We start from the raw sequence: 25,147 nt of genomic DNA on the forward strand, positions 1-25,147 counted from the left end.
ACAGCATGATCAGCAGGGTAGAACAAACATGTCTCATGATGGTCTGAACCCAGCTCTACCAGTGACCCCACCCTGTCACTGGGTTTGTGTGTTTGACCTCCGGTGCGCTGGATGATGTATGCTCAGAATTTGGCACGGTGTTCAAATTCGTATCCAGTGGTTAATTTTGTAAAATGAAAAGCCTTGAGTTGGATTTTTTATTTTATTTTATTTAAAAAAAAATTTGTGTAGATGTAATTAGAATAATCTCTGACTTTATATGAAAAAAAAAATATCTACGTTGGACACAGTTTCCTGTTCAAAGAGAGTGGAATGCAATCAACAAATTGGGCAAACAGTGTCAGATTATGTTGCTGGTTCATTTCATGCTATTTTGAACAGTTCGGGGGCTTGACAATACATTTTATTTTTATTTTCCAGTATACTTTGCACAACAACTTCAGAAATTGCTCATTGAGTTTAAGAACTTGATTTGACATCCATTAGGAGGAGTGGTCTGAGAAGGTGTAGGAAATAAATGGCAAGCAAGTGAGATTATTTAATACTGGAAACTAGGAGTAGGCCTATACAATGTGTAGTGAGTGCTGCACATATATCTCTGAACTTTGTAGCTACACATTTGCACCTGTCGGTTTGCTTTCTCAGAGCTGGAATGGATATGTTAGGCTTGCTGAATGGCCCTACGCTGGACACCGGCCCACTGGGCTGAGGGGTCAGAGATACAGATGGAAGTCAGTCAGTGTGCACCCTTGTTGTTAGGACGTCAAACAATTCATCACAAACATACAAAAAGCAACTAAGAAAGAAAGTGAAAAATGGCAAGATGACCACAAACAGACAAGATTACCACAACAATAACACACAAAACAACCAGAGACACAAAACAGTCATAAAAGAAACCACAATGAATGCACCAACAAGAATAAAAAGGACACTAACGACTGAAAAGATGGAAAAGCCCCACAAACAGATACAAAGTCAGAGACACACAAAGATTGGACTACAAAGAAACAAAGCAATGCGGACATAGAACAACGCAAAATACAACAACAACAACGCAAGATGCTAGAAACAGCTTTCTCTGTGCGCAGGGGCCCAAAGAGTCCCTTCATCCATGTGGGAGAGAGGATGGACTGGGAGATAACGCTGAATCAGTGGGAGGGGCGTTTATTGTTGGGAATTAAATAAAAAGTGCCGGCGGCAGGTTGTGTGTCAGTCACAGACAGCCCCTCTCTGCAGTGGCCGACGCACACGAGGCGGCAGAGGTCGGGTGGAGGGCTTCTTCCAGTCTCTAGACAAGCTGACACGCACCAGGTGTGAAGACCTGCAGGATCTCTGTCTGTGGTACTCTCCGGCTGAGCTGCTCCCGGGTCTGCTCCAGCCCTGAGAAGCATGAGCTGAGCGTGTACCTGCAAGCTGAGAGAGTGTGAGCCGCTCAGAGGCAGATCCTCCGGAGAACACGCCCTGATAGAAAAGGTAGACACGCACTCAGAGGGGGACACACACACACACACACACTCAGCCTGATCACTGAGGAGCCGAGCTGCTTTACCTGAAAACAACAGCCCCAATGCTCCCCCGCAGGCTCCCACCACCGGACTCTTACCAAATGAAATCAGGACGACCTTATTTCCACAAACTTTGGAGCTACTGCATATTCACGTCTGCAGCTCGGAACACCTGGAGATCCTGCGGGACTCGACGGGATAAATAAAGCTGGTTGTTGCAGCAGCAGAGCATTCATCCCCCGGCTGGGCTGAGCACCATGAATAGGAAGACACGGCGGTGGATTTTCCATTTTTTCCTGTGCCTTGGAATAGTGTATTTGAAAATCGGGTGAGTTACTTATTAAGAAAGAAGTCCAGGTTGCTTTCTGTAAAGGTAAATTTAAATTGTAAATTTAACGCAGGTGCTTTTGAAATTAAAATAGGAGATTTTAAATAAATCGTTTCCAGCTAAGGACAGGGAACTTAGAGGCCCCAGTGTCCAAATCACATTACTTTTTTTTTTTCTTTCTTTTTTTTTTTAATCAGTTGCATTACCATGTCAGCACACGTGTCATTTCCATGCGTCAAAGCCCAGTTCTTCTTTATTCTGGTGCCCACGAACACCTGCACAACCTCCTCGGGAAAGTGGCATGTTTTAACCTTTCACCTTCACCGCAGGGGCCTGTCGTCGGTGGTTGCGCTGGGAGCCAGCATCATCTGCAACAAAATCCCGGGCTTGGCCCCCCGTCAGAGGACTATCTGCCAGAGCCGACCCGACGCGATCATAGTGATCGGGGAGGGAGTTCAGATGGGGATCAATGAGTGTCAGTTTCAGTTCCGACACGGACGCTGGAACTGCTCGGCCCTGGGAGAGAGGACCGTGTTCGGGAAAGAGCTCAAAGTGGGTACGTAGCTGTACAAGCTGTGCGCCACGAAAACGCATTTACTCACAGAGTTTCATGTCTTATTTAATTGTTGTTATTTCCCCACATTATATTATGGGATTCTGCTTGGAGCTGTTACATTTTAAATCCAGTCAAATCATCTTTCTTTTCCACGTGCACACAATTAAAATGAATTGGTTGTTTGCATTTTAACCAAGCACACTTGGAGCAGTGGGCAACCATGAAACATACCCTGGAGGGAGCAGTTTAGGGGGCTGCTTGCTCAAGACATCTGGAGGGGATCATGCACTGATCTTACAGCTGCCTCTCTACGCACTAGTCCCTATTTTTAGTGGTTTTTACACACTTTCACGTGGTGCTCTGGAAGTAGACCAGCACACCTAAATATGATCATTGTTAGACTATTATAATATATTATGGAAGCTACTGAATGCTACTTGCTTTATATACTTTACTATGTCTTTTAGTCACACTACCAAAATGCCACATCAAAACATATCAACATGCTCACAAGTTTTTTTTTTTTGTTAATATAAAATACTTATTACCGTTCATGCACAATTGTTTATATACTGACTCGCGCGTTATCTTTAATGTGTACGCAGAATGGAAAAGATGGAAAGTTATCGCTGAAAAACTGTTATAAATTGTCCAAGAATAGTCCAGCGGAGACATTCCTCCGAGGTACGCAAACTCTGACCCTTGGACAGATGTCTGCGAGGATCAGGCTTGGTGCATCAGCTCTCAGTGGGAAAATGAGCCTCAGATTCGATTGTGGCTGTGGAATAAAGCTGGAGGCGATGCTTGCTGCGGAGACAGAGCTGCAGAAATAGATCTCATTTCTAAGGGGCTGGTATCCTACTGCCTTGTTCACCCTGTCATCTCAGAGACACAGATGCAGAACTTGGGTGTCATTTTTCACTTTGGCTGTCATTACGGATTATAACTTGCTCTCGCTTGAGCCTTGATTTGTCCGTTGTACGTGACAGCCCCGAGATCCATTAGCTGAAATGATTTTAGCTTTAACTAACACGAGAACAGTTTGAATAACTCCGTCAGCACGTTTTGTTTTACTAGTCTGATTTAATGTGATGCGCGCAGTCAACAGCTGCAAGATACACATACCTACGCGCTCTTTTTTATTCACACTCAGCTGAACAGCCTTCATGTATGTTCATAAAATGCCACCCCCCTCCCCAAAAGCTTCAAGTTCAGACAAGTACTTTCTTCTAGGTTTACAAATCTACCTCCGGGTTCTGTAGCTTTGGCGAGAGATGCTTAATGTAGAATGATTTTAGACTACGGCTCCGGGGAATAGCTGCACTTTTCATGCATGTCATCAGGTTTAAGTCAGCAAGAGACAATGATTACTACCATTTCAGCATCACAGGATCCAAATTTGACCCGAGTTTAGATGATTGGGGCTGAGTTCCAGGTGGAATGCTGCTCTGGGTTCAGATGCCCTGCACAGACCCTGCACCATTGTTTTGTTTCAATAGACTGGAACCCTGATAATTGACACAGGCCATAAATTTGGAATTGTGGTTGGCAGCAATACTGCACTGTACAGTATTTTGGCATTAGGATCAAGTATCCTCCCCACCTACCAAGTTGGCTGCTTACAGTGGTGGCTACTGGCTTTTTACTGGCTGTAGAGGAATCTATATGATGGAAGGTATGTTTAGATTACAAATGTAAAACCGGGATGCTTTTGTTTTTGATGTTCTATGTAACATGTAACAGCAGCCGAATAATAATAGTGTATGAAAGTCAACTCCGACCTTAAATGTCTGAAATGCCTCTATAGCTGTTTAATTGTTCAATATGACAACTTTATTGGTATTTTCTGGCCGCTTTCCATGTGTGATCCAACAGGAGGAATCGCAATTTTTTAATTAAAAACCTGCACTTGGGCTCAGATTTATGGGGTGGAAATCCATCCATGGAGGGAGGCAGTGCATGCCTCTCAGATTCATCTCTGCAGGGTGGATCCCAGTGTGACAGCAACTGGGACAAGGGCCAAAACTGATGCCCAAATATTTCATCTTTTATCTCTCACTGAATGGGTTCAAACACATATTTACTCTTCATCTATATATTTAACAGACACACAGAGGTCTAAGTTTGATGAAACAGTGAAATCACACCCCTTGATTGGATTTAGGCCCACAGACTGGTAACAGACATGGTCACAGCTCATCATAAAACTGCCCCGCATCCCTAGAAGCACTTTCTGTTATTAGGCCTGTTTTTCCATTCCGAATTGCTCCGCTGAATTTCATGCACAATTCAGAGCTTCCTTCTAAAGTTTATCTGCTTAAAGGAAGCTTGATTAATGAATTGCACTTGGCTTGGCTCATGTATTTCATGATTTGGTTTGAGGCAGCTATGCCAGGTATGTAAGGAGGTTTGACAGTGCCTGAAATAGTGAATACTGTTGTCTGTGATTTTGACGCCCTTTCTCCTTATCACAGGCAGCAAGGAGGCTGCGTTCACCTATGCTATCATAGCTGCCGGCGTCGCCCATGCAGTCACCGCGGCTTGCACCCAGGGGAGCCTGAGTGACTGCGGCTGCGACAAGGAGAAGCAGGGTTTCTACAACCAGGAGGAGGGCTGGAAGTGGGGCGGCTGCTCAGCAGACGTCCATTACGGCCTGGGTTTCTCAAAGGTGTTTGTGGACGCGCGGGAGATCAAACAGAATGCCAGGACTCTCATGAATTTACACAACAATGAAGTGGGACGCAAGGTATGTACACCTAAAACACCTTAAATTAAACTGTTTACAGGAGATTCTGGGGGATGGTCATCACTGCTACAATGCAAACAGCATTGTGTGCACACTAATAAGCATGGAGAGCAGGTGGCTGCTCACAGGCACCTGACAATACACAAACTCTGTCTGTATGATAATCTGGTGATAGGAGACATCCATACATCTATTCTCTATGTACACTGATTCGCATTCACAGTGCAAAAGCTACTCTAGCATGCAGAGAGGCAGGGAGCACCCCAGACAGGGCAGCAGTCTGTTTAGGAATTCCTTGATCCTCAATTGAGGCGTACCAATCTCATACTAGCACTCTTTAAGACTTGTGAACCTTACTCCATGCAACGTAACATGGGGCCATGAATCACTGTAACACTAAAAACAGAACACGGACTTTTATAATGACATGTCATAATGTGGATCGCTCATATCTTGGATGATGGTCTCATCCAGCATTCTTGATTCGTGCATTTTAGCCATCTGAGAGTCTCTGTTTTGGTTATCTGTCCGGGGTTTGTCATGCCACATGCCAAAGTGTCTTTCGGCAAGACACTGGACCCCCATTTACTCCCAGAGCTTGGCACTGATGTGTTAATGTGTGTGCAAATGGGTAGATGTGTCACTGTGACAGTAAAGCGCTTGAAATACCAACAGGTTGAAAAGACCTATATAAATACGAGACCATTTACCGTTATTGTTTTCTAGAATTAAAGCATAACCCTTTACTAACTTTATATCATATATGTATTAAGGAGAACTGGGTATCAAATTCAAAAAATTGGTCACCTGACATATGTGCCTTAGAGATTTCTAGCTTCCAGGTCAGCCTCTGTATTGTGCAGATCACAAGACATGAATATTATTATTCTCCCTGCTGGTCCCACCCGACTGTCTCAAACATTTCACTCCTGCTTGATTTGACACATGCAGTTTAATACCACATGTCACAGAATTCTGAGGGAAGCAGAACAAAAACATCTCTGCAAAGGCAATAATTAGCCTTCTTCCATCATTCATGTGAGCAATTGATTTTATTCTGCTCACTGCGTGAGTCTGTGAACAGCAGAGCACACTGAAAGAACCTTGCTGAGAAGGTGGAGATACGCAGCCCCGCGTCTGCAGCTCTTCATCCAACAGCTCACTGTGGCTGCTCCTTCTTGTTCCACTGCTCCCTGCAATATTTCAGTCAGATCTGCTGTCAAAACAAGAATGGTTTTGTTTTGTAGACATATTTTATGAACAATATCTGTCTGTACTGCATTCACTGACAACACAGTATTCGTGACTACTACTAGTAGTGTTAAATGTTACTTTCACATTAGCGGTAATCTGCTCACATCCATATATCTGTTTACGGAGAGCACAGTAGCAGCAACTTAATACAGCAACTCTTTTCAAGGAATGTCGTTTGCAATAATATAATAAATATGAAAATATTGCCAATCTTTCTTCATTAGGGCAAAGACTCTATCACAGTGGTGTTGTCTTGTTTTCCTGAAACTTTACTGCCAATTATTGAAATAAAAATGTTTGCCACTTTAATACATGCTTTATTCACGTTGGCAGCGTCTCAAAGTAGTGTCACTTCTGATTGTCGGGGAAATTAAATTACATTAATTACAAACTTTCTCTGAACAATGTGTTAAAAACGGCATTTTAAAGTGGATAGAGGTGTATACAGGAACTCATGGTCCTGGTGTGAACTCAGGCTGTTATTGAGCTAAAATAGCATGCAGTTGGCTCACTGAATATGTAAATTGTTAAATTGGTAGAGATATAACAGATATAGTAGCTGTCTTCTTGTTTTTGGCTGCACAAGATAAAAAAGAGAAAATAATGTGTGCAACTGTTCATAAATAACTGGACCAAAAATGTGGAATACACCATAGCATGGCTTAATTCAGTTTGAAATCAGATATGAAACATTATTCATCACTTTGCAGAAGTAAATCAGTAAATATTTGGAATTATTTTCCAATAAAAACAGTAAGATGATTAATTGATTAATTGATTAATTCATTTTAGTTGTGAGTTCGCTGTCTCTTCTTTTGGTAGTTAATTAATTGGCTTATCAATAAATAACTGGTTCAGTTGTACCTAAAATGTACAATAAACACAGATAAATATGTAGCATTTACTAAAAGATAATGTTATCCAGTTAGTGCTTTTAAATGAATTTGGTTACACTATAAATAAAGAGGTCAAACATCAGGATTGTGGCAGTTCTAATTAAAAATGCTTGCATGCAGGTATGATAATAATATATAGTTTTTCATGTCATTCGATTACTTTAGAATTTAGATGTTATTTTATAATGCCTGTGCACTGATTTTATTCACATATATCATTTCTGTGTTTTATTAGTGGATGAGTCTTGTTTAGTTTGGGGATTTGGCTACAGTTCTACACTGAAATAATGAAATTCAATGCATGACTAAAGAAAAAAAAAAAATCAGGAACGCTAATTTAGTCCAGACAAGATGTACACTGAGGTGAACCCAAGACCATGACCATCTGGCCGGACATTAGGCAGACTCTCATGTTGTTTACCTGCAGACAGAAGTAGGGATCCAAATGACAGATCAATAGAAACTGCATTGCTATCCTCAAAATGGCCCCACAAGAAAGCAATCTATTGAAAGGGCAATTAAAGTCACTGCCTGCCCTAGACATTAAAGTGCCTAGGTTGTACGGTTCAGTCTACTTTTTAGTTAAACGGTGAACTGTAATCTGAGTTTCAGGTTGTGTGCACTCTCTCTGTATTTGCCCGTATTCATCCTTCCCTCTTATATGACAAGGACAGAAGCTTGCCTCAGCTCCAGGTGAGCAGTCAGATTCACTTTACTTCAGTGGCACTATAGCTACTATAGACCCAGTTGATAGAGCACTGCTGAGGTGATTGTAGGTCACCACCCTGACCAAGGAAATAGTTTTAGACCCTTCACAGATCCATGATCACTGACTGATGATCCTCAGACTTCACTTCTTGCACCACCAGCAGATGGACATTTGTGGTTTGGAGAGACATTTCTAAACAACTATCATATACACTGCCAAGACACTTGGTCCAGATATCCATGTTCTTCTCAGAGTTAATTAACAAATCAACCAGGACTGAGTAATAGCAAGAACCATTCACTTTGAATCTGGTCAAAATGACAGCATGCTTGCAGGCTAAACCAATGAGAACACTAAACATCATCAGTAGCATGTTAGCATGCAAACATTAGTATGTAGGTGATCATAGCTAAAGCTGTTAACAGATTGGCAGATAACAAAAAGATACTGGCAGCCCACCACAGGAGATGTTTGCAATTTTAGGAAATGCTTGCACAACCTGGAATGCCATTCAGAGTATATTTAATAATTGAATTACACATTAATTCCTACTTCATTAAATCATATCATGGTCTCTGCATGTGCATGGTGATGATTATATCCTAATTTCCGTTTAGTAAAGACCGAAATATCAATTTATTCAGCTTTCTAATACAAGAACATACCTAAACGTTGTCTAGTCTCTCTAGACGAGGCTTCATATTTGAGGTCTGGCATCAGTCACAATGTCATACAGTGTGCAAATCTCTTAATATACACTTACAAAACGGATACCTCTGTAATTATTGTAGCAAAGCTTTCATGTTTAATTGGAGATGATGTCAGTGTGTGTTTCAAGTGCCAGCCTTCCAGCTTCTTGAGAAGAATAAACAACGGTGGAAAAGGTGCCACAGGAGAGGCGTTCTGTTAGACAAACAATGGCAGCTTCACTGGGATTTCACTTCACTGAACTCCATGAATTAAATGTTTGTCAGGTCTCAGGGGCATGACCACACTAAGCTGTATATGTTCATCCAAGGCTTTTGACAATTACCCCACGAGACTCCAGAAAGTCTGAGGCCACATTGGAATGGAATAATTAAAAAGCTGGGTGAGGCTTCTCTAATGCCAGCGAGGGTTCCCACTCTGTGAGGAGGAAGGAGGGTAAGCTGATGTCATTCAGCCTGAGGCACACAGAGAATGCCCCAGCCGTGTTGCCAGATACGCCAAGAGCTTCACGGAGAGCGTGAAAAGGCCTTTCACCACTTCCAGTCTGCTTGCTATAAATGACCCCGATGTGGTGACAAACCAGACTGCCTCTTTAGTCACAGTCACACTGACGGTTTTCCCATTGTTGTTGTCCACAGGAAAGTTAACGGAAACCAGACTGCTAAACATGTTTCATGGTTGTCGCTGATACTGGTGACCAACATTACCACTACCACAATTTAGCTTTGTTTTACAATGTTAGCCCATCTCCAGTTCACTGTAGACTCTACAGTCATCTTGGTTGAGTGTTTTGGTCAAATTCTTTCAGCATTTTTTTGATAAACGTCTTTGGTACAGATTGTTTTAGTCACTTGGAAATGGGCGTGGAATTGTGGGATTTGCAAGTTTCATGTGCTGTCATTGTATTGTCTTTATTGATTTGAAATGTTTTGATGTGTGTCCATATAGAGTCTGTCTCTTGGAAGTAAGCACTGGCAGCAAGAGCATAACCACACTTACCAGCAAGATTCAGTGTCTAATATATACTCACTTTATATGTATACAGTATAAGGGCTACTGTTGATAAAGTCCCCTCTCGCACTTGTGGGTGGATCTTTTCGTTTCAAGCTCGGGGCTTGACCCCTGGGAGTTTGACGGTCCCAAATGATCTCAAATGTTTCTATTTGCTGAAGCCACTCTCCCAGTTTGGGAGTACCTGCCCAAAGTGTTCCACTTAACACGGGGGACCACTTTTGCCTTCACCTCACTAACAATTGTACGTACTGTAAGTACTGTCAGGTTTTCATAATTTTAAGGACCGACTTGATCCCAGAGTTTTAAACCCCCTGGACAACACAATGTGCATTAATTATGGGAGTTTTTGTGGTTCTGTTGTGTTCATCAGCATAGAAAGAACCTTTGTAGTACAACACACACGGTTTAAGACCTTTTCCATGATCTTACCAATCAAATTATGAAACTATCATCTTCTGACAGCCGTTAAGCATGCAGGAACATTTAAAGCTGCTACTACCAATGGGAAGAAAGGAATATATATATCTAAGACCTATCCAAGTATTTTGGAATCTAAGCCTTTAAGACTTCTTGAGACAACTAAATGTAATGGTTTTAAGACTTTTCAGATACCCTGTGTGTATGTTTGTTCCACGAGTATGTTTTGAAGCTCATCCTGTCTTGTAAAAGAATAGCACATACATAGCTACTAGCCATAGGGTGACATACTGTAGCAGCTCTGAGATGTCTGGAATGCTTACATTCATCTGGAATGCTAGAAAATGTTTGTCTCAACCTGTTGAACTATTCATGCAATATGCTAGAGTGAGGAACGTATGTGTTTCATACCTGCTCATAACGGAAAGACAGCTGAAATTTTGCAAAATGAAAAGATTTTAAAGTCTTCATACTTCTTTTATCAGGTTAAAGACACGTTTGAAACCTTGCTTTATCTGAGCTTTTCCTCCACGCTGTAGGTCCTGGAGAAAGGCATGCGTCTGGAGTGCAAGTGCCACGGCGTTTCCGGATCCTGCACCACCAAGACATGCTGGACAACACTCCCCAAGTTCCGGCAGCTAGGATACATCCTCAAAGACAAGTACAACCACGCCGTTCACGTAGAGCCGGTGCGCGCCAGCCGCAACAAGCGCCCCACCTTCCTGAAAATCAAGAAACCGCACTCCTACCGCAAGCCCATGGACACGGAGCTGGTCTATATCGAGAGGTCGCCCAACTACTGCGAGGCTGACCCTCTGACCGGCAGCATGGGAACGCAGGGCCGCCTGTGCAACAAAACGGCTTTGCAACCCAACAGCTGTGACCTGATGTGCTGCGGTCGGGGATATAACACACACCAGTACTCGCGTGTTTGGCAGTGCAACTGCAAGTTCCTGTGGTGCTGCTACGTCAAGTGCAACACCTGCAGTGAAAGGACAGAGGTGTTTACTTGTAAATAGAAATATTTATTGGACATTTATTTAGACGCACAGTTAGACTGGACTATGTGTGTGTGTGTGTGTGTGTTTGTGTGCGTGTGTGTGTGTATGAGTTGTTTTGATGTATTTCAGAATAAGAATATTCTATGTTGCTGTGGAGTTACTGCTTTGCTGTCTTGGCATTGCAACATTCATAACCTGTGTTGATTATAATGATGCCAATGGACATCTGCCATGACACTGGACTCAACCTGTAGGCTCATTAATGTTATTTTAATTTGTAAAATCGAGTGCCACTTCACACTTAGCTTGTCTGCAGTCCGTACTGGTCCACTGGCACGTCTCAAGTCAAACAGTAATGGTTATTTCTATAGACTAATAATTTATTCAGAGAGAAAACTACTGATCAGCTTTGAAAAATCACTGTGTACTAAAGCTCAAGTTGGTGCAAATGTCTGGTCTGCAGTAAAAGAAGTGCAAGGCAACTTAAACACTGGAGCTGAAGACTGAAAGAGTCAGAAATGACCAGGAGTGAATGACACATTTGGGACCCTGCAGCTTTTGAGCATTAACCTAGCAGAAAAACAAAACAAAACATTAAACTACTGATACTGGGTTCTGTATTGTTTCCCCACATGCTTCTGTCTCACTTCCCCACCTGTTTGCTGCTAGCTGTCTGGAAAGTTATGGAGTTTGCAACTGAACATCCATTTTGACTGCCTAGGTTGACTGCCACAAGCAAATGTGAGCTTCCAGACATAAATTCCCCTTAATGTTGGTTGATAGAATATATTTTGTAAGAGATTATTTTTATATAAATATTTTTTTTTAATTTATTTTCTTTTTCTGTGTAAGATATTCTTCCCTTAGCATTTCTAACTGTGTTGTTAGTTACTGAGTTTAGCGAAAGAAAATGACGCAGAAACGCTGTTTCAGAACTGTGCTTTTTATTCAGCAGCAGAATATAATAATGCTGCACTGAAATATGCAGTAATTTTCAGGAAAAGCCTCACCCATAGAAAGCCCAAGTCCAAACCTCACCCAGACTAGATGCTGTTCCACAAAGCAGAGGGTGCTTTCACACCTATGTTTCGTTTGATTGCGCTTCACCTTTGTTTGGTTCGTGTTCATGGGGCAATCGAGACAAAGTTCTGACACGCCCTCAACACTATGTTCTTGCAAACAGTTTTGTGAGTGGTCATAATCCTGCAAAAAAAAATGGATTTCAGGAAATAAATTGAAAATGAGTGTGCGCACTGGCATTTATTGCTGTTCTGTGGTTCATGTACCAGAGTTCTGTATATGAAAAACCTGTTCACTTTGATCAAGAATCTAGGATATGTGAAGAAAACAACAGCTGAGACCAACCTCTGTAACCGGGCTCAGTTCAGTTCATTTATTCTGGAACAGAAAGCGATTGCTGTGTTCACACCAGCCCAAATGAACTGACCTGAGTGATAAACACCTGGAACAAAGACCTAGGTCTGAAAGCATCCTTAGCTTCTATGACTCAGTGCTACCTCTGGAAGAAATGTCTTCATCTGTCCTTTAAAAAAAAATAAAACATGTTTTTGGAGTTTACTATTTATATTCTAATAGAAAGTAGTGTCTACTACCACATTTAGGTCTACATTACAATTTGAATTCCTTTTAGCCAGCTAAACAGGGTTAACAACAATCATTTTGGTAGCATGTAAAAAGTGGCCACAATGAATTTTAGACATGAGTAATGTGCTGTCACTGTTGCTATCTATATTATCCATCCACTGTCTTTTTGCCATCTTTCCATCTTTTTAGTCATGAGATATCTTTTTAGACAGACTGTCCTCTACTGCTGAGCTGGTAACAGTTTACATGAAAAGGTTGTAAATGGTGTTTAGTAAAGAGTAAAAATGCTACGTGTAAATGATCATTAAATGAGAAAACTTTGACCATTTAGACAGATGAACTGAACTTCATGACGGTGTTGTCCAAGACTACATTCCAAGTCTTGCTCTTTAGTAATTTCTGTTGCCACATGTTATTATTTCAGGAACACAACCCAGAAGTTGTATCACCTTGGCTCTCTGTAAGTTCAGCATATTATTTCATATGGACGTTTTAGTCATGCAATTTGTTTGACAAAAAAATAGCAGTCCCTGAGTGGATGTGATCAGTGACCCAAGTTTCAGCATCAGTGCAAAAAACATAATACGATCAAATAAAAAGACATACAACAATAGCCTTTATTTAGATCATGAAATGTGGCTAAGCCTTCAGTCCTAATGTTCGTTACTTGACATTTTACAAATAATTGTTTCTTTAAAATCATTTTAATTATCAGGCAAGGCTGTTTGTACAGGCGTAAGTACCAGAAAACACTCCGACTCAAAGGTAGCTTAAAGACTCAGAGGTAGCTTAAGGACTCAGAGGTAGCTTATAGACTCAGAGGTACCTTATAGACTCAGAGGTAGCTTAAGGACTCAGAGGTACCTTAAGGACTCAGAGGTACCTTATAGACTCAGAGGTAGCTTAAAGAATCAGAGGTCGCAAAGGACCAGGCACTCTTTATGGTGCCTGCCATGTTGTGCCGCCATGTTTCTACGGTAGCCTAGAGCAGACACACCAAACAGGGGGCCTTAACCGTTTTTCCACTCATGTCGTAGCCACTGTAGGTTCTCTGTTGACAGGAATGCTGATGCGGTAGCACATCAGCTTCATGACATGACATAATTTCTAGTTAAGTTCCAGTTTCTCTGGGCTCATATTGTTCCGCGTAGTTTAGCCCATGGTATACGAGCGGCTGTAGGACTCATTGCTGACCTTTACCATCTAAAACTGTGCTGTCTTTTCATTCTTTATTTTGGTTAATAAATGTCTCAGAATTAATGGAAGGAGATTACTTGGTGTTTAATGAACATATTTCAAGCTCTGTGTTTATACAAGGACAGACTGGAGTGAAGTGGGTGTGATTGAGGTCTGAGATGCAGCGCAGAGGGTGTCACAGCAGTGTTGCTGGGAGTGTGGAGCTGCAGGCTGATGGATTACTCTGACATCTGCTTCATTCAATACTCAACAACGTTGCTACAACAACCACACGGCGCCCCTCAAAAATGCCCCCCATCTCATCGAGAGGCCAGACTGGCCATTAACAAAATGGTAACCATGCAAAACCCAGATAAAATTTGGATGCTATTTATTTTGTGGAAATGGCAAATGGGAAGAAAGCACGGAGGGGTCTTTACAATTGCAAAGGGATGATGTCAAGAGGGATTTCAATCTGAGCCATAGAAAAGGTCTTAACTCCCGGAATAATCAGCACAAAACATTCCCCGGCTAAACTTTGCCTCAATAGAAAGATGCCTTCCAAAGGCAGCTGGCCAAACAGCCGTAGTTAGAGTAACACCAAGGCTCTGCCACTGAAACCCAAGAGCGTCTCTCTCCATGCCGACTTCAAACTTATTCTGTCAACATGAATACAAGACAATCAGGAGGCTTTTTCCAATAATGCATACAAATATTTTGTTAATGTTAAATTTTTACATAAGAACTGTGTCAAATATATCGGGTCAGTGTTCCAAGGAGATGTGGTGTTGCTGTAAGGGCAAAGGGACTTGATTAATTTTAAAATTTTAGTTTTTGTCTATTGCATTTTGTAGGGAGTTCAAGAATAAAAGTATGATTAGAATCATTTTTAAATTCATTTGGTCATCCTGGTGCACTTTGTGAAGAAGAACAGAAGAAGAAGAATGTCTTTACTGTCATTGCACAAGTACAACAAAATTAAGGTGACCTAAGGTCCCCCTTAGGTGCCATACAAGTACTGGAATAAAAATAAATAGCAAAAAAAAGGGTAAGGAAATGTAAAAAAAATAGAATAAAATATATATATATATGTACAAAATATAAAAAACTAACATGACATAATCCCATTCTCACATAATAATAAGTCACTGTTAGTCTCTATTACTAATATTTTTTTTTTGTTAGTACTTTAGTAACATCGTCTTCATTTTCTGTAACTGCTTATCATGTGAAGGACCACAGGGGGGCTGAAGCCTGTCCCAGCTGTCATCGGGTGAGAGGCGGGGTATTTTAGTAACATCATTATCTTGATCATTAAGTATGAGTAATTATATCATTGGTACCTTCATAAAATCTTGCTATCGACCACGGGCCCTTCTGAAGTACTGTGATACAGTACCTTCTTTGGTAATGTCTAACTTACAATGTTTCGTCTCTGGTTTGGCATATGTAACTATATGAACACACTTTTAGACACTTTAAGTCACAAATCAGAGGCTGAATATCAAGGAGTTTAGAGTAAAAGTTGTGACATGGCTACAGTTACATTTATGTAAATATATTTCTGCTAACTGTAGCCATGAAGGTCTATTACTGAAAACCTAGCAGAAGGTATGTGAGAATCATTTTGAAACTTTTTGTCTGATATGCAGATATCTGAGCTTGTTCAACCACAGAAATAAAACAAAGCTGAATCTTAAATCATACTATAGAAAGCAAAGCGTGAAAAGCCAAATATTTTAAAAATAACCAACTAGCCAAGTGCTAAGTGGCTTAGGCACGCTGAGTAACTCCTGATACATATTTTAATGTTTTGTTCTGTGTGGAGTTTGCATGTTCTTCCTGTGTCTGCGTGGGTTCTCTCCAGGTACTCTGGCTTCCTCCCACCGTCCAAAGATGCTGGTTAGGTTCATTGGTGATTCTGGTAACTTTTGCACCTCAGTGCATTTTCTTCTAAATTAGCTGTAGGTGTGAGTGTGAATGGTTGTCTGTCTCTCTGTGTTAGCCCTGTGATAGACTGGAGACCTGTCCAGGGTGTACCCTGCCTCTCGCCCAATAACAGCTGGGATAGGCTCCAGCAGACCCCCGCAACCCTTAACAGGAATAAGCGCTTACAGAAGACTGGCGACCTGTCCAGGGTGTACCCCGCCTCTCGCCCGATGACAGCTGGGATAGGCTCCAGCAGACCCCCGCAACCCTTAACAGGAATAAGCGGGTAGATAAATGAATGAATGAATGAATGAATCTTCCAATAGATTTTTTAAAGGACCTCCTTGGCACAAATGGGCCAAACAGCTGAAGAAGATGCAGGAAAACTGTGTACTGTGTTTTATTGTGCACTTTAAATGCTTCAAATACAGCAGCCTAATACAGGTTTTTAGATTTTTTCAATGAAAATTGAAAACTGAGGTGCAAAAGTTATACATTTGTTGCATGTTTCACCCTTTTATTGTTCTCTGTACCTAGAAAGGTTTGACTGGGGAGTAACATTCTGTATTTTCAATGGCATGTTATATCTTGGTCAAGTTTCTTGATACAGATGGAGGTACATTTATACAGCATTTAGAACATGACTTCAAAAGACTGAACCTTTCTCCTTACCTTCTCTCATAAATGATTTACTAATGTCATCCCTTACTAATTATTCATTCATTCATTCATTCATCTTCTGTAACTACCCAGACAGAACCCATGTAGACACAGGGAGAACATGCAAACTCCACACAGAAAGGCCCAGTTGGGACATGGATTCGAACCTGGGACCTTCTCGCTGTGAGGCATCAGTGCTAACCACCCCACCACTGTGCAGCCCCCCTTACTAATTAGTTTCCTTGTAAAACGTTAAAATATAGTGGAACATTTACCATCAAAAGTTCCTGAAGTGAAATTCACTCAAAGAATCTTCTGATTACCATTGTCGCTGCAGATTCATTTTCAATTAATCCACTAACAATTTAGCTGGGTATGGCATTTATAGGTACTGGCACAAATGAAACAGGATTAAATAAATTGTCTTAACTCTTTACCATGCGCTTTCAAGTGGTTTTAGCACGCCAAAAGATATTGAACTCTTTGATGGTGTTGTTCCTATAAACATGTTACTGCTGACGTGCCGAGTTTTTAATAACTCTGATTCAAGGGGTCTGTATCTGCTGGTGCCAGTCTTTTTGTGTGTAGTGCACCTGTGAACACCTGCACCAGGATGGTAGTCCAAGATTTATGAGTTTGTTATTGCTCTAGCTGTCTCATCTCTGTGTCTGTTCCTGGAGCTGCTCATGTGAGTTGCCGCACAGACCACCAATGCTGTAATTATGAATTTCTATGTTAATAAAGAATTTAGTTCTATTTAAGATAAGGTATAACAGAATAAAAGGCCTGACAGACTGCCGGTCCATGGGCAAACGCCACTGGAAACAGTGCAGAATGGAGTCTTTGTCAGCATGTTGATTATTTAAGACAGGGGATGCTTAATAACTATCATTATAACAGTACCTCAAGAAGGAGGGCCAATCAGGGTCCAAACAGCAAGCTTCTCTGCCGACAATGACGTTGGAGGAGAGGAATGAAAAAACAAGTTACATATACTTTGGAAAAGCAAAGGGTGTTATGAAGATTTTAATTGAGGGACGCATAAATCAAACGTTTCACATCACGCACTTTAAATCTCCAATAAATCAGAACTTGGCTCAGAAATGACTGAATAATGAACGATGTGTTATTTGTTGGTTAAAATAGGCCAAGGTTGGTGCATGCCAGATAATGATAAATGCATAGCCCTGAGCTACACTTCTGCTGTCTGGCTGTAAAATGTCTTCAGTAGTGAAATGCATTCACTATTGAAGCAATTTCAATAAAACTGCATGGGAAGCATACAAGGAATTTTGGAGGTTCTGGCTTTATTCCTGTGCAACTGATTAAACCAAAAAAATAAAAAAAATAATCTTAATCACACTTGAGGTGAGAGGTGAGAAAATTAGAACTATTCTCCCAACATAGTAACACTGAGTCAGTCTTCCCTGTGCTCTCCAACAGCCTCAGCTGCTGGTGTCATGAATTCCACAAGGTGTTGGAGACATTCCTTAGAGATTCTGCTCCCCGTTGACATGATTCATCACATCATTAATGAATCATAAATGCCACTGAATCCATGGATTGAACTCATCGTTCATGAAACCAGCTTGAGATGACTTTTGTTTTGTGACATTGTCATGCCGGAAGTTACCGTAATTCATGAAAGGTATACACAAGGTCAGTAACTATACTCAGATATGCTGTGGCATCCACTGAAAAGTATTTATTGGTCCAGCCTCTCCATTACACCTTCACAACTAGCCTGGTTTGTTGACACAGAGAGGTCAGGCTATGTTTTACCTTTATCTTTCACCTGTCCAGTTTTGTTGAGCTTGTGGGTCTGCAGCCTCAGACTGTTCATTTGACCGACAAGATCTCAACCCCACTCAAGTTACAGGGAGTCCGAGATGCTTTCTCCTCAGCACAGTTGAGAAGCTATACGCTATTTACGGCCCTTGTGTTTGTAGGATTTCATACCCTGAGCTGGATGATTGGATAATTGCATGAACACTCAGGTGCACAGTTGTTCCTAGGTGGTCATGTGCTGTCCAAGTACATTTACAGATGCTTCTGAACACATCTTAAGCAATGTTCAATGATGTTCCAGTCAGCTGGTGTCCTGGATCTTTCAACATCATACACCCTGATGAGCCTCCAGCCTGTGTCTGGACAGCTATAGCGACCCATGGCAGCCCTCTCTTGACCCAGCGATATGGAGGTGCTGCAAATGGCTCATCACTTACTCTCCTTCCATGCCCAACTCACTGAAAGGGATCATGCAGCTGATTATTCTCGATGAGCTTCCTTTCAAGTGTTTTTTGCCAAGTACTGATAGAGGAGCGGACAATGCCCTGGGCAGAAATACGACAACAACTACTGCGGGTGGTGATAAAAATATTTTTGGGAATCCTCAGCTGTTCCCTGCTACAAAACAAACTAATACAATTCACCACAAGGAACTATCCTTCTTCTGTGGCTCAACAACATAATAATTCCAAGAGAAAGTTGTACAAAGAAGTACCAAATTTATTTTAATCCCAAAAAAATAAGAATAAAAATAGAAAATACACACTTGATCTGGTTAACTGAGCACAGCAAAGCCACATATTAGCCTTGGAGCAAGTTTGGAATGCATTTTGGATGATGGCGTTTGTTCTTCTATCACAGTAGAGCTAGGGCTAAATCACACAGTATGAACAGGAGGTGATCATGGTAAGTGTAGCATTCGTTCATTTGGTAGGAAAACACACAGATTTTCTATCATGGAAATTTAAAAACCTGGCCCAAGAATAAATATAATCCAATTGTTTCTTACTGTTGTTGTAACTCAGAATTGAGTTTTAAGGTTTTGTCTCGTGAGAATGTAATTGTGTTAACTTCAAATCTACGGCCAAATGAATAAAATAGCGCCCACTAGAGAATTTGCTTCTACGTTTTTGGAGGTGTGAAGTCTACTATTGATATAACTCACCAGCTACCGGTCAGCGCTCATTGTACCCTGCCAGGAACAGCCTTATCTTTGCCAGTTGTTTTGGTCCTAACGCTCTCTGCAGCGGTTCAAAAAATTTTTGCTTCATTCAAATGTTGGATTGTACTAGAGTACTGCATTTGAAGTATTGGCTAAACAGTTTAAAATTGTGTTTATTCTTTGTTGAACAACTTGCCTTAATTAGCAGTTATTGGCATTAAAACTGATCTCTTTCACTTCCTCTATTTTAGAGAAATCAGTTCCTGGTAGCTGGTAGATTGACCAGTTCCTCAGTTGCAGCATGGACATCTGAATCAACATCATGATGCTGTTCCTGGATATCCTGGAGGATGGCTTTAAAATGTACTATTTTTTCAGCTGTATTAGATTATTCTCTAAAACATGAAATACTTTATATAACATTAAACTGCAGTAAGTAGGTCAAATATGACAAATGTACAGTACAGTATATGTTTTAATCATTTTAAAATGAAAATGGAAGGAAGCAGTTCTTTATCCACTCTCCAAGACTGGAATGGTGCTGTCAAGTAAGCTGCTTTTAGTTACAGAATGATCACGTCATGAAATTATGTTTTGCTTTTTGCTGTCCAGTTTGGTTTCTGTGTATTTTTTGAAATGAGTGATCTCTTTGCATTTAAGTTTGACTTCCTGTCATTGTCCTTTCATGCCTCTGTGATTCTTATCAGCCTGTGTGTGTATATACTGATCAGGCTTCCTAATATTGTGTAGGTCTCCCTTGTGCCTCCAAAACTGTTGTGATTTATCAGAGAATGGACATGGGCCTTCTGAGGGTGTCCTGTGGTGTCCTTTGGGTCCTATGGGTTGAGGGGAGGGGCCTCTGTGGATCATCCCATAGATACTTGATCAGTTTGGGATCTAGTGAATTTGGAGGCCAGGTCAACACCTTCTGCTGTTCTTCATGTTTTTTTAGTTGTTCCTAAAGCATTTTTGTGTCTGTGTCAGGCTGCATCCTGCTGGGGATGGCTGCTGCCATCAAGGAATGTCATCGCTATGGGGTGGGGGATCTGTGCAGCTTTCCTGGATGCGACCTATGTTTTCGACCTCTTCTGGCTTTTTTGTGGAGTTGTTGGTTTAGATTTCCTTTTTGGTTGGCCTGTTTGTATCACCCTGCCTTATTGTTACAGCACCTTGTTTTTACGTACAAAGTAAGTTTCATCAAAATTGGTTTGGTTCCTATCCCTGCCTCCTCCTGTGTCAGCATTTGGGTCTTTCCTCCCTGCTACATCCCATCCTCCAGAGTTGGTACTTCAGAGTCAAACTTGCCAAGTTTGTCTGTGTCTCTCGAGTCATGCTGTAAGTCTGTGCAACTTCAACAAATAAATACATTGCATACGGCATTTCACTATAAAAGACAACACCTCAATCAATGCAAGGAAGTGTATTGCTAGATCAGATATGGGGGAAATGGAGTGATGGAAGGGGTACAGTAGAAGGGTTGGATGAGAGAGCTTGAATGTGAGGATGGTTGATGGTCTTCAGATGCAGAAGAACCCAAGAAGTGAGACTCAGCGTTGGGACAGGTCTCAGGAAGCTTCAGCTTCTTGTCCCACTTGTTCCTGTTAACTGGAAGAGGAAGGAAAAAAACGGGGGACGGGGAGGGTAGGGGTTGAGACATAGACATATATACATAGACGCCTCATTGAGCGGGTTGGCCCGTTGTTGAGATACGTCAACGTTGGCGCCATATTGGAGGAGGCAGCTCTGTCCTGCGAACCAATACGAGTCAGTGGAGTGAACTTTATTAATCGTCTTCTACAAAGTGCTGTAAGTTAATGCCTCTCATTTACACATTCACACACGAACGTATATATCCAGGAAACCGATAGGAACCAAAAACAACATCTGTAATATTCTGAGTAGTTAATGTTACAGACGCTGTTTTTGGTTCCTATCGGTTCCCTGAATTTATACATTCGTGTGTGAATGTGTAAATGTTTATAGTACTTTGTAGAAGACGCTTAATAAAGTTCATTCCATTGACTCGTATTGGTTCGCGGGACGGAGCTGCCTTCTCCAATATGGCGGCGACGTTGACGTACGGTCCAGCGCTCCAAGAGGCGTCTATGTATATATGTCTATGGGTTGAGACATGAGGCAAACTGAGAGGGAGAGGGCTAAGACACACCTTTGTACATAACCACAGGAAGTGAAATGGCATGGTAACTTAATTTTAGTCAAAGCCACACTACCTGAAACATCCTGCCTATTTCCCCAGAATGAGATGACGTTATCCATAACTCCACTATAGAAGGATCTTGTCAGGTATGTACACACATAAAGAGTGACGTGATGAATTTGTCCCTAGGCCAAGTTTTTTTTTAAATTTGATACTTTTCATCCAAGTATAAAATAAGAAGTCTTATTTTTTTTCTCTCACATTCATAAACAAATAAAAAAAACCCAAGTCATTTTTCCATTTATTTTAGATTCTCAATGGACTATCAAATGAACCAACGAACCACAGACCAATCAGAGCTACTAATAACTCTTTTAAAGTATAGTAAGTTAATTTTGTATTAGGTTAAACTCAATCTGACATCTGCTAAGACACTTTATTACATAATTTTTTTGTTGCTAATTTTCCCTGAGTGACGGTGTCCCAGTGTGGACACAGTCTTTTCATAATGTTCGTGATAACGTCACATCTTGTGACTACTACACATATAGTATATATTTAAAGGATTATATGGTTTTCTAATGTTGCATTCATGCCAACTACCTGCTTTTATTCCTCACAGTCTAAACAGAGATCTGTGTGTGGAATAGGTCTTCTGTGTTCAGCATTGAGGCATAATACAGTTGTGCCGCGGTTATGCACATGAAGCCATGCTGGAGGTCCCGGGCTCCCTTTGTTTCCTGTAGTGACTGACAGCCGGCTTAATCCCTGAGAAGGCAAAGGAAATAACATCAAGATGCACTCAATTACACCTTTTTTTTCCTCCTTCAGGCCTTTCTACCACATGTGTGGCGCGTATCTGAAATTACACTCCACGTATGAAAAGGATTAGAAATGATTCTTGTGCGTGCGTAAGCTTGCAGTTCATACCAATTTGTGGAGTATATACAAGACTATCAGGCTGTTATTAGAGCTTACAGCAAGAAGGGGAACTAAATTATGACTTGTCCCTCCAAAGGTTTACATCAGGCGCTATACCCTGGGCTCTTTTGACAGTAAAAATGTGCAATGAATGTAATAATGACACATGGTGTGCACCGTATGAACCGCTGTATTGACAGCACATGGGAGGTATGTCCCTGTGGCCATGCTGACATGAAACCCAAATAAGCAAGCATCAGCTACACAAACGACTTCCTGCTCTACACCCAGCAAGCTATAATTTTTTTCCCCAAATAAAAGGATGAAAAAAGTTCTTGGAGCATATTGAGCCATTAAATGATGAGAATGTTGCGATGAGAAACTCTTTGAACTTTGTAAGCAAAGAGAGGTTTAATGACTAGCAAACCTTAAACACTGTGTCCCGTCCCAGTTTACTACAAGAACACCTCTGCTCACGCGTAGCAGAAATCATCCTTTATGGAGCAGCCCAGTGTGTTTTGAGCGCTGCATAAATTCCTGAATTTGCTCATCCTTGGTGGTTTCATTACCCCCCACCATTCACAGTTGATTTGGACAGAGGAATGAGGCGCATCATCCAGCAGCTGGAGGGAGCTAAAAACATTCGCGACAGTCATGCTAAAATATGTTTGCGTAATGAACAGCCTGCTGACAGACTAACCCTCTTTTAGTACGTCCAAAACAATTAAGGCTTCTTCAGATTGTGTGATGGATGTGTGAGAGGCCATTCTCTGAACTTGTATTGCATGAAGAAGGATAATTCAACTTTAACTATGGGAAATAAAGGCACTTTTTTTAAAGCCTTAAACTGAGACTTTATATTATTCTCAGTTTCTTCTTCTCGAAAATCTGCGCTCTATCTAACCATATTAAATATGCTGAAAAAGCTTTAGCAAACCCACTGAGCTACTGGCTGAGCACCAAACAGTAAAGAGACAGACATTATTCCAATTTCCAGATTGATGGAAAACTAAAACTGAGCTAAAAGCAGAGTAAAAACATAAGTGGCTTTCATTGCTCCACGTCTGTTGGATCATGGTAGTTATGTATTTATACGTAATTACCACCAACTAATGGATGGAGCAACCTTTAAAATATTCCCAATATGGAAATCAGCTCTGGCAATTTTGGAAGCACCAGTATTTCATTTACCAGACACAAGAACGGACACATGTGCTAACGCCACCTGTGTCGGACCTCACCACATGTTATCTTCGCATCACCTGACTACCTTCACGTGTGCGTTGCTTCACTTAGGAAACTATTCTGCTCACATTCATCAGGCACGTATCTTTATGAGCTCCATGAGGAATTTCTGAGATAAGACGTGTTCGTATTGTGAATGTGCATGACTCTGGAGTTTGCACCAAAATACTTTCCTCAGCAGCCTCTGAGATACAGCTTTTAATCACAGTTGGAAGTCATTTTTTTCTGCCCTGATGTTGACTGTAGAAGCAATCTTTTTTTTTCTGTTGCATTCAGAAGAGAAACTCCATAAAAAGGGTTTTTTTTTGGGGGGGGGTTGAGGTTCATGGTAAGGTCATTAAGATGGCACATGCTCATAGGCTATGGAAACTTGGAGATTAGTAAAATAATGATGACTGCAAGGCTTAGACATCTGCGCTGGCAACAATAGCTCAGGATTGGATCAGTGAGCTCTCCAGCATGGTGCTTTAAAACAACAAGTTTCAACAAGTGACAAGACACGGATTCTAAAGGGAAAAAGACCTCAGCTCACTTTGGTGCCAAATGTTATGCTTCAGAAGCAGAGACAACCCTGACTATGGTTGTTTGTGAACATCATGCCGTTCCTATGTAGGTCTCTCTGACATATGAAAAGCCAGATTGTATGTCAGCTGTCAGGGTAATGATACTGCAGAGAAAACAATAGCAACAGCATTACTGTACCTGTGGGTTAGGTGACCTTTCATCTTGCTGCAGCCTCTGATGTTGAAACAAAGTCTGGCAGAGGTAAAAAGCAGACAGAGATCAAAACCTTCTGAAGATCTATAATGCAATTATACTCTGAAAGTTGAAAGAGATTCCCCTGTAGCCTGTATGGGCCTCTGTCCTTGGAACTTGCAGCTAATGCTAGTGGGATGGGTTTAGAAAGCAATTACATAAATCTTTTCAGAAGAGTAGGAACCTGAGGCACTCTCAGTATCCCGCCTACCAAGTGAGTTTGTCAGTATCTTTAGGAATTACTATAATCTGTGCTTCATAGGTCATTCTTATTTAGTGGATCATAATATGACCCTCTTCTAGCAAGGTGCTCTGAAATCAAGGGGGTGGCTAGCCAATTACCATGTCTGATATTTAAGCATATAGTCCATATACCTGATGGCCAATGGAACTGGGGCTAGTTTGTGTGTGTTTCTTGCATGAATCAATCAGATGAGATAAGCCACATTTTGCATAAAGGAAGAGTATCCTGGTTTGAGAGGACAAGTCATGTCTATGTGTATGTTGTCATTGTGGGGCTCTACTGACATCTCTTTGCATGATTTACAGTTAAAATATGTAACTGTAACCTCTAGCAGGCATTCATGCAGCCCCAATCAGCCCACGGCAA

General features: G+C 41.2%; 1 protein-coding gene across 2 annotated transcripts; it reads left to right on the top strand.

The window, feature by feature from the left end:
• The first annotated feature begins 1,552 nt into the window (after positions 1–1,552).
• On the top strand, positions 1,553–14,233 carry wnt7aa (wingless-type MMTV integration site family, member 7Aa). Of its 2 annotated transcripts, XM_084542616.1 has the most exons (4): positions 1,553–1,836; positions 2,166–2,392; positions 4,867–5,138; positions 10,676–14,233. In XM_084542616.1, the coding sequence occupies exons 1-4, from the start codon at positions 1,766–1,768 to the stop codon at positions 11,153–11,155; spliced, it is 1,050 nt and encodes a 349-aa protein (XP_084398742.1). In that variant the 5' UTR covers positions 1,553–1,765; the 3' UTR covers positions 11,156–14,233. The 2 variants fall into 2 exon arrangements, with proteins under 2 accessions (XP_084398742.1, XP_084398741.1); XM_084542615.1 differs by lacking the exon at positions 1,553–1,836 and having other exon boundaries at positions 1,859–2,392.
• The last annotated feature ends 10,914 nt before the right edge of the window (positions 14,234–25,147 follow it).

Source organism: Chelon labrosus (assembly GCF_963514085.1).
Source record: "Chelon labrosus genome assembly, chromosome: 4".
Lineage (NCBI taxonomy): Eukaryota > Metazoa > Chordata > Actinopteri > Mugiliformes > Mugilidae > Chelon > Chelon labrosus.